Below are 10,785 nucleotides of genomic sequence, written 5' to 3' on the forward strand. Positions count from 1 at the left end.
TTCATTTTTTAAAACTTATTTGAACTCCTGACTTTTTGTGTGTTCAAATGCACCATTCAAAGCCACATCATCATTTTTCAATCCTTTCTGACTTCATTTGTTATTTTTCATGCATTTACTAATTATTTTGAGCTATAAGACCCTAAAATTGAAAAGCATTTCAAATGAACTCTGAAAAGGTTTAAAGTTGGCATGATATCATCATTTCATCCACATAGCATGTGCAAGAAAGTTGAGAGGGTTACGGCAAAAACTGGATGCACTTCGTGTACAAAACGGACAATCTCTTTCAAAGTATCAGGATTTCATCCGGAAACTCGTCTGTTACAAAGGGATTTCATTTTTTAAAACTTATTTGAACTCCTGACTTTTTGTGTGTTCAAATGCACCATTCAAAGCCACATCATCATTTTTCAATCCTTTCTGACTTCATTTGTTATTTTTCATGCATTTACTAATTATTTTGAGCTATAAGACCCTAAAATTGAAAAGCATTTCAAATAAACTCTGAAAAGGTTGAAAGTTGGCATGATATCATCATTTCATCCACATAGCATGTGCAAGATAGTTGAGAGGGTTACGGTAAAAACTGGATGCACTTCGTGTACAAAACGGACAATCTCTTTCAAAGTATCAGGATTTCATCCGGAAACTCGTCTGTTACAAAGGGATTTCATTTTTTAAAACTTATTTGAACTCGTGACTTTTTGTGTGTTCAAAATGCACCATTCAAAGCCACATCATCATTTTTCAATCCTTTCTGACTTCATTTGTTATTTTTCATGCATTTACTAATTATTTTGAGCTATAAGACCCTAAAATTGAAAAGCATTTCAAATGAACTCTGAAAAGGTTGAAAGTTGGCATGATATCATCATTTCATCCACATAGCATGTGCTAGAAAGTTGAGAGGGTTACGGCAAAAACTGGATGCACTTCGTGTACAAAACGGACAATCTCTTTCAAAGTATCAGGATTTCATCCGGAAACTCGTCTGTTACAAAGGGATTTCATTTTTTAAAACTTATTTGAACTCCTGACTTTTTGTGTGTTCAAAATGCACCATTCAAAGCCACATCATCATTTTTCAATCCTTTCTGACTTCATTTGTTATTTTTCATGCATTTACTAATTATTTTGAGCTATAAGATCCTAAAATTGAAAAGCATTTCAAATGAACTCTGAAAAGGTTGAAAGTTGGCATGATATCATCATTTCATCCACATAGCATGTGCAAGATAGTTGAGAGGGTTACGGCAAAAACTGGATGCACTTCGTGTACAAAACGGACAATCTCTTTCAAAGTATCAGGATTTCATCCGGAAACTCGTCTGTTACAAAGGGATTTCATTTTTTAAAACTTATTTGAACTCCTGACTTTTTGTGTGTTCAAAATGCACAATTCAAAGCCACATCATCATTTTTCAATCCTTTCTGACTTCATTTGTTATTTTTCATGCATTTACTAATTATTTTGAGCTATAAGACCCTAAAATTGAAAAGCATTTCAAATGAACTCTGAAAAGGTTGAAAGTTGGCATGATATCATCATTTCATCCACATAGCATGTGCAAGAAAGTTGAGAGGGTTACGGCAAAAACTGGATGCACTTCGTGTACAAAACGGACAATCTCTTTCAAAGTATCAGGATTTCATCCGGAAACTCGTCTCTTACAAAGGGATTTCATTTTTTAAAACTTATTTGAACTCCTGACTTTTTGTGTGTTCAAAATGCACCATTCAAAGCCACATCATCATTTTTCAATCCTTTCTGACTTCATTTGTTATTTTTCATGCATTTACTAATTATTTTGAGCTATAAGACCCTACAATTGAAAAGCATTTCAAATGAACTCTGAAAAGGTTGAAAGTTGGCATGATATCATCATTTCATCCACATAGCATGTGCAAGAAAGTTGAGAGGGTTACGGCAAAAACTGGATGCACTTCGTGTACAAAACGGACAATCTCTTTCAAAGTATCAGGATTTCATCCGGAAACTCGTCTGTTACAAAGGGATTTCATTTTTTAAAACTTATTTGAACTGCTGACTTTGTGTGTGTTCAAAATGCACCATTCAAAGCCACATCATCATTTTTCAATCCTTTCTGACTTCATTTGTTATTTTTCATGCATTTACTAATTATTTTGAGCTATAAGACCCTAAAATTGAAAAGCATTTCAAATGAACTCTGAAAAGGTTGAAAGTTGGCATGATATCATCATTTCATCCACATAGCATGTGCAAGAAAGTTGAGAGGGTTACGGCAAAAACTGGATGCACTTCGTGTACAAAACGGACAATCTCTTTCAAAGTATCAGGATTTCATCCGGAAACTCGTCTGTTACAAAGGGATTTCATTTTTTAAAACTTATTTGATCTCCTGACTTTGTGTGTGTTCAAAATGCACCATTCAAAGCCACATCATCATTTTTCAATCCTTTCTGACTTCATTTGTTATTTTTCATGCATTTACTAATTATTTTGAGCTATAAGACCCTAAAATTGAAAAGCATTTCAAATGAACTCTGAAAAGGTTGAAAGTTGGCATGATATCATCATTTCATCCACATAGCATGTGCAAGAAAGTTGAGAGGGTTACGGCAAAAACTGGATGCACTTCGTGTACAAAACGGACAATCTCTTTCAAAGTATCAGGATTTCATCCGGAAACTCGTCTGTTACAAAGGGATTTCATTTTTTAAAACTTATTTGAACTCCTGACTTTTTGTGTGTTCAAATGCACCATTCAAAGCCACATCATCATTTTTCAATCCTTTCTGACTTCATTTGTTATTTTTCATGCATTTACTAATTATTTTGAGCTATAAGACCCTAAAATTGAAAAGCATTTCAAATGAACTCTGAAAAGGTTGAAAGTTGGCATGATATCATCATTTCATCCACATAGCATGTGCAAGATAGTTGAGAGGGTTACGGCAAAAACTGGATGCACTTCGTGTACAAAACGGACAATCTCTTTCAAAGTATCAGGATTTCATCCGGAAACTCGTCTGTTACAAAGGGATTTCATTTTTTAAAACTTATTTGAACTCGTGACTTTTTGTGTGTTCAAAATGCACCATTCAAAGCCACATCATCATTTTTCAATCCTTTCTGACTTCATTTGTTATTTTTCATGCATTTACTAATTATTTTGAGCTATAAGACCCTAAAATTGAAAAGCATTTCAAATGAACTCTGAAAAGGTTGAAAGTTGGCTTGATATCATCATTTCATCCACATAGCATGTGCTAGAAAGTTGAGAGGGTTACGGCAAAAACTGGATGCACTTCGTGTACAAAACGGACAATCTCTTTCAAAGTATCAGGATTTCATCCGGAAACTCGTCTGTTACAAAGGGATTTCATTTTTTAAAACTTATTTGAACTCCTGACTTTTTCTGTGTTCAAAATGCACCATTCAAAGCCACATCATCATTTTTCAATCCTTTCTGACTTCATTTGTTATTTTTCATGCATTTACTAATTATTTTGAGCTATAAGACCCTAAAATTGAAAAGCATTTCAAATGAACTCTGAAAAGGTTGAAAGTTGGCATGATATCATCATTTCATCCACATAGCATGTGCAAGATAGTTGAGAGGGTTACGGCAAAAACTGGATGCACTTCGTGTACAAAACGGACAATCTCTTTCAAAGTATCAGGATTTCATCCGGAAACTCGTCTGTTACAAAGGGATTTCATTTTTTAAAACTTATTTGAACTCCTGACTTTTTGTGTGTTCAAAATGCACAATTCAAAGCCACATCATCATTTTTCAATCCTTTCTGACTTCATTTGTTATTTTTCATGCATTTACTAATTATTTTGAGCTATAAGACCCTAAAATTGAAAAGCATTTCAAATGAACTCTGAAAAGGTTGAAAGTTGGCATGATATCATCATTTCATCCACATAGCATGTGCAAGAAAGTTGAGAGGGTTACGGCAAAAACTGGATGCACTTCGTGTACAAAACGGACAATCTCTTTCAAAGTATCAGGATTTCATCCGGAAACTCGTCTGTTACAAAGGGATTTCATTTTTTTAAACTTATTTGAACTCCTGACTTTTTGTGTGTTCAAAATGCACCATTCAAAGCCACATCATCATTTTTCAATCCTTTCTGACTTCATTTGTTATTTTTCATGCATTTACTAATTATTTTGAGCTATAAGACCCTACAATTGAAAAGCATTTCAAATGAACTCTGAAAAGGTTGAAAGTTGGCATGATATCATCATTTCATCCACATAGCATGTGCAAGATAGTTGAGAGGGTTACGGCAAAAACTGGATGCACTTCGTGTACAAAACGGACAATCTCTTTCAAAGTATCAGGATTTCATCCGGAAACTCGTCTGTTACAAAGGGATTTCATTTTTTAAAACTTATTTGAACTCCTGACTTTTTGTGTGTTCAAAATGCACCATTCAAAGCCACATCATCATTTTTCAATCCTTTCTGACTTCATTTGTTATTTTTCATGCATTTACTAATTATTTTGAGCTATAAGACCCTAAAATTGAAAAGCATTTCAAATGAACTCTGAAAAGGTTGAAAGTTGGCATGATATCATCATTTCATCCACATAGCATGTGCAAGAAAGTTGAGAGGGTTACGGCAAAAACTGGATGCACTTCGTGTACAAAACGGACAATCTCTTTCAAAGTATCAGGATTTCATCCGGAAACTCGTCTGTTACAAAGGGATTTCATTTTTTAAAACTTATTTGAACTCCTGACTTTTTGTGTGTTCAAATGCACCATTCAAAGCCACATCATCATTTTTCAATCCTTTCTGACTTCATTTGTTATTTTTCATGCATTTACTAATTATTTTGAGCTATAAGACCCTAAAATTGAAAAGCATTTCAAATAAACTCTGAAAAGGTTGAAAGTTGGCATGATATCATCATTTCATCCACATAGCATGTGCAAGATAGTTGAGAGGGTTACGGCAAAAACTGGATGCACTTCGTGTACAAAACGGACAATCTCTTTCAAAGTATCAGGATTTCATCCGGAAACTCGTCTGTTACAAAGGGATTTCATTTTTTAAAACTTATTTGAACTCGTGACTTTTTGTGTGTTCAAAATGCACCATTCAAAGCCACATCATCATTTTTCAATCCTTTCTGACTTCATTTGTTATTTTTCATGCATTTACTAATTATTTTGAGCTATAAGACCCTAAAATTGAAAAGCATTTCAAATGAACTCTGAAAAGGTTGAAAGTTGGCATGATATCATCATTTCATCCACATAGCATGTGCTAGAAAGTTGAGAGGGTTACGGCAAAAACTGGATGCACTTCGTGTACAAAACGGACAATCTCTTTCAAAGTATCAGGATTTCATCCGGAAACTCGTCTGTTACAAAGGGATTTCATTTTTTAAAACTTATTTGAACTCCTGACTTTTTGTGTGTTCAAAATGCACCATTCAAAGCCACATCATCATTTTTCAATCCTTTCTGACTTCATTTGTTATTTTTCATGCATTTACTAATTATTTTGAGCTATAAGACCCTAAAATTGAAAAGCATTTCAAATGAACTCTGAAAAGGTTGAAAGTTGGCATGATATCATCATTTCATCCACATAGCATGTGCAAGATAGTTGAGAGGGTTACGGCAAAAACTGGATGCACTTCGTGTACAAAACGGACAATCTCTTTCAAAGTATCAGGATTTCATCCGGAAACTCGTCTGTTACAAAGGGATTTCATTTTTTAAAACTTATTTGAACTCCTGACTTTTTGTGTGTTCAAAATGCACAATTCAAAGCCACATCATCATTTTTCAATCCTTTCTGACTTCATTTGTTATTTTTCATGCATTTACTAATTATTTTGAGCTATAAGACCCTAAAATTGAAAAGCATTTCAAATGAACTCTGAAAAGGTTGAAAGTTGGCATGATATCATCATTTCATCCACATAGCATGTGCAAGAAAGTTGAGAGGGTTACGGCAAAAACTGGATGCACTTCGTGTACAAAACGGACAATCTCTTTCAAAGTATCAGGATTTCATCCGGAAACTCGTCTGTTACAAAGGGATTTCATTTTTTAAAACTTATTTGAACTCCTGACTTTGTGTGTGTTCAAAATGCACCATTCAAAGCCACATCATCATTTTTCAATCCTTTCTGACTTCATTTCTTATTTTTCATGAATTTACTAATTATTTTGAGCTTTAAGACCCTAAAATTGAAAAGCATTTCAAATGAACTCTGAAAAGGTTGAAAGTTGGCATGATATCATCATTTCATCCACATAGCATGTGCAAGAAAGTTGAGAGGGTTACGGCAAAAACTGGATGCACTTCGTGTACAAAACGGACAATCTCTTTCAAAGTATCAGGATTTCATCCGGAAACTCGTCTGTTACAAAGGGATTTCATTTTTTTAAACTTATTTGAACTCCTGACTTTTTGTGTGTTCAAATGCACCATTCAAAGCCACATCATCATTTTTCAATCCTTTCTGACTTCATTTGTTATTTTTCATGCATTTACTAATTATTTTGAGCTATAAGACCCTAAAATTGAAAAGCATTTCAAATAAACTCTGAAAAGGTTGAAAGTTGGCATGATATCATCATTTCATCCACATAGCATGTGCAAGATAGTTGAGAGGGTTACGGCAAAAACTGGATGCACTTCGTGTACAAAACGGACAATCTCTTTCAAAGTATCAGGATTTCATCCGGAAACTCGTCTGTTACAAAGGGATTTCATTTTTTAAAACTTATTTGAACTCGTGACTTTTTGTGTGTTCAAAATGCACCATTCAAAGCCACATCATCATTTTTCAATCCTTTCTGACTTCATTTGTTATTTTTCATGCATTTACTAATTATTTTGAGCTATAAGACCCTAAAATTGAAAAGCATTTCAAATGAACTCTGAAAAGGTTGAAAGTTGGCATGATATCATCATTTCATCCACATAGCATGTGCTAGAAAGTTGAGAGGGTTACGGCAAAAACTGGATGCACTTCGTGTACAAAACGGACAATCTCTTTCAAAGTATCAGGATTTCATCCGGAAACTCGTCTGTTACAAAGGGATTTCATTTTTTAAAACTTATTTGAACTCCTGACTTTGTGTGTGTTCAAAATGCACCATTCAAAGCCACATCATCATTTTTCAATCCTTTCTGACTTCATTTGTTATTTTTCATGAATTTACTAATTATTTTGAGCTTTAAGACCCTAAAATTGAAAAGCATTTCAAATGAACTCTGAAAAGGTTGAAAGTTGGCATGATATCATCATTTCATCCACATAGCATGTGCAAGAAAGTTGAGAGGGTTACGGCAAAAACTGGATGCACTTCGTGTACAAAACGGACAATCTCTTTCAAAGTATCAGGATTTCATCCGGAAACTCGTCTGTTACAAAGGGATTTCATTTTTTTAAACTTATTTGAACTCCTGACTTTGTGTGTGTTCAAAATGCACCATTCAAAGCCACATCATCATTTTTCAATCCTTTCTGACTTCATTTGTTATTTTTCATGCATTTACTAATTATTTTGAGCTATAAGACCCTAAAATTGAAAAGCATTTCAAATGAACTCTGAGAAGGTTGAAAGTTGGCATGGTATCATCATTTCATCCACATAGCATGTGCAAGAAAGTTGAGAGGGTTACAGCAAAAACTGGATGCACTTCGTGTACAAAACGGACAATCTCTTTCAAAGTATCAGGATTTCATATGGAAACTCATCTGTTACAAAGGAATTTCATTTTTTAAAACTTATTTGAACACCTGACTTTTTGTTTGTTCAAAATGCACCATTCAAAGCCACATCATCATTTTTCAATCCTTTCTGACTTCATTTGTTATTTTTAATGCATGTACTAATTATTTTGAGCTATAAGACCCTGAATTGAAAAGCTTTTCAAATGAACTCTGAAAAGGTTGAAAGTTGGCATGGTATCATCATTTCATCCACATAGCATGTGCAAGAAAGTTGAGAGGGTTACGGCAAAAACTGGATGCACTTCGTGTACAAAACGGACAATCTCTTTCAAAGTATCAGGATTTCATACGGAAACTCGTCTGTTACAAAGGGATTTCATTTTTTTAAACTTATTTGAACTCCTGACTTTTTGTGTGTTCAAAATGCACCATTCAAAGTAGAGACTGATTTTGAATGGTGCATATTCAACACACAAAAAGTCTGGAAAGATCGCCAACCCCAACATAAAAAAATAAGCATAGATGCGCTTATAGAGAAAATTCAACCTAAATTCATAATAAATTTCTATGAATTTCAGAGAAACTCACTGTGAATTTAGGCCAAATTCCCTGTATAAGGGCATCTATTTTCATTTTGGGAGGAGCTCAACAAGGCAGAGAGGGACGTGTTTTTTTTCTCTTTTGCTTTATTTGTTTTGTTTTGTTTCTACTTACAACAAAAAACTTATTTATTTTATTTCTAATTACTTATGTATTTTACTTTAATTATTTTATTTTTATTTATTTTACTGCTGCTATTTTTATTTATTTTACTGCTGCTATTTTTACTTAATTTATTAAGGTTTATTTATTGTAGTTACTATAGTTTATTTTATTTTATTTTATTAAGGTTTATTTATTTTATTAAGTTTTATTTATTTTATAAATATAAAAAAATGAACATAGATGCGCTTATAGAGAAAATTAAACCTAAATTCACAGTAAATTGAAATTTACTGTGAATTTAGGTGAAATTCCCTGTATAAGGGCATCTATTTTCACTTTAAGATAAGCTCAACAAGGCATAGAGGGACGGGCTTATAAACTGGTGTGAGCGTCCTTCGGTTGGCGAGGTGGAACTAAACACTGGCCGCAACTAGGACCAGCCCTTTAGTCCTGGTTTGTGGTATGAACCGGGACTAAAGGGTGGTGGGCCAGGAGCGTGGCCCATTGGTCCCGGTTTGTCCCACCAACCGGGACCAAAGGGTCCGGACGAACCGGGACCAATGCCCCCACGAGGCCCGGCAGGCCCCTGGCCGCACGAACCGGGACCAATGCTCACATTAGTCCCGGTTCATGACTGAACCGGGACTAATGTGAAAACTGCCCTGTGACCTAAGCCTTGTTTTCTACTAGTGTACTGATGTATGAAGCAGAGAGGTGTTCTTGAACACCCTTGTGCTTCTCTCAAGCACATGCATCATAGCGAGCAGAGGATCAACCAGCTGACATCATTTCTCAGCTTGGGAGGGATGCCTTGCTGAAGAGCAGACCACCAGGTGAGGACGTCGCCGGTAGCACGGGACGTCTGGTTCGGCAGGAAGATCCATGTCAGGATGTGAGACCAGACCTCACGCGCAAGCACACGAAGCATCATTTGGTGCTCGGTCGTTTCCTTACGTACACCGTACACATCTCTCTTTTTTTGATATTTTCTTGGTAGTGAATTAGTGATTAAACTTTTTAGGGGAAAGGTATTTCTGTCCAGAATTGCTGATTAAAATTGAGCTGTGAACTTGGGATTGCTCGGAAGTTACATGCATGGCATTGAGATATGCACAAATTTAATTAGGCTTGTCTTAATCTACCCTGGATGGAACTTCCCAATTTGGCACATACACATACATGACTGACCGATCAAGCACACGATTTTTTTTAAAGAAGGATTACCCCGGTCTCTGCATCAAAATGGTGCATGCATCCATATTATTATACGAAGTAGCCATCAAATACATAGTTCGATACAAATTGGCAAAACGAGTTAAATAAAATAAAAATTGCCACAACACCGATTAAGCACACTTTAAGGACCGATTAAGCACACATGACTTGCATACTTCTTTATTTCTCCATATTCATTTATTCGTGAGCCAGCATGTATGTATGCAGGCCACAGCAAGCCAGCAAGAGCTATCCACCTATCCAACGTGGGGGGTCTCGGCGACGGTGCCCACGAAGATGCGGACACGGTTGGGCCTCAAGTCCTCGGTCACGGCGGAGCCGACCGGCACCATGACAATGTCGGCGTCGGGCTTGTCCTTCAGGATGATCTCCTTGGCCTCCTTGATGGTCAGCCCGACCACCTCCGGCCACGAAGTCTTCTTTCCACCGGCGAGGTCGTCGGAGGAACTCATCTTCGCAGCACTGGTTGATAACTTGAGATCGATCGATCAATCAGAGATAGCTTAATTGAGGCGGAGTGAGGTATTTCAGCAACAAACTAAACAAGAAGATCAGTTGCGGCACATCTAGTTGCTACTCACCGATTGATGGACGGTCTTCTCCGACTGATGGACGCGCGGACGGCCGATGATATTCGATGATTGACCGGCTAGTGAGTTGCGCTGTGTGGGACTTGATTTGCACAACACATTGGTCGAGTAATGTATATATTGTAGAGAGATTACGAGTAGGTAGCATCTTCATTTTCCATCCATTGGTACGTTCTAGTAGCAAGGTACACGTGCCACACGACTTGCATGCAAAGCTTCTTCGTGGACACATCCATTAAGTTGGGTCAAGCAAGCAACCTACAGGTATAGCTGGCGAATTGATATGGTCTTGAATGCTTACTTCCACGTACGCGATAAGAGATAATGTTTTCAGGTATTCTAAAATCACAATATATTAATATTAAGCATAATAATATTATCTCTCCAGAAAACTATGAACTTATTATAGTGTAGTCTTCAGAAAATCATGGACTTACTATAATATTATTTACCGGTCGCCTGACCGGGCGACTCGGGCGGCGGCTAGGGTTTCCGAGCGCTGCCTCCCCCACACCTCCTCTCCCTCCTCGTCGCCACCTGAGGTGGT

The 10,785-nt window shown here is 36.2% G+C and overlaps 1 protein-coding gene across 2 annotated transcripts; it reads right to left on the bottom strand.

The window, feature by feature from the left end:
- Positions 1 to 9,645: 9,645 nt before the first annotated feature.
- On the bottom strand, positions 9,646 to 10,550 carry LOC109787106 (subtilisin-chymotrypsin inhibitor CI-1B-like). Of its 2 annotated transcripts, none has more exons than XM_073506525.1 (2): positions 10,230 to 10,550; positions 9,646 to 10,110 (listed from the first exon to the last, which is right to left on the bottom strand). In XM_073506525.1, exon 2 carries the CDS (start codon positions 10,098 to 10,100, stop codon positions 9,885 to 9,887), a length of 216 nt encoding a protein of 71 aa, XP_073362626.1. In that variant the 5' UTR covers positions 10,101 to 10,110; positions 10,230 to 10,550; the 3' UTR covers positions 9,646 to 9,884. The 2 variants fall into 2 exon arrangements, with proteins under 2 accessions (XP_073362626.1, XP_073362621.1); XM_073506520.1 differs by having other exon boundaries at positions 9,646 to 10,121; positions 10,230 to 10,535.
- Between the last annotated feature and the right edge of the window lie 235 nt (positions 10,551 to 10,785).

The sequence above is a fragment of the Aegilops tauschii genome, chromosome 1 (genome assembly GCF_002575655.3).
Source record: "Aegilops tauschii subsp. strangulata cultivar AL8/78 chromosome 1, Aet v6.0, whole genome shotgun sequence".
NCBI lineage: Eukaryota > Viridiplantae > Streptophyta > Magnoliopsida > Poales > Poaceae > Aegilops > Aegilops tauschii.

Coding starts and splice junctions, on each gene's coding strand:
- LOC109787106 (XM_073506525.1), bottom strand. CDS start 10,100: ATGAGTTCCTCCGACGACCTCGCCGGTGGAAAGAAGACTTCGTGGCCG.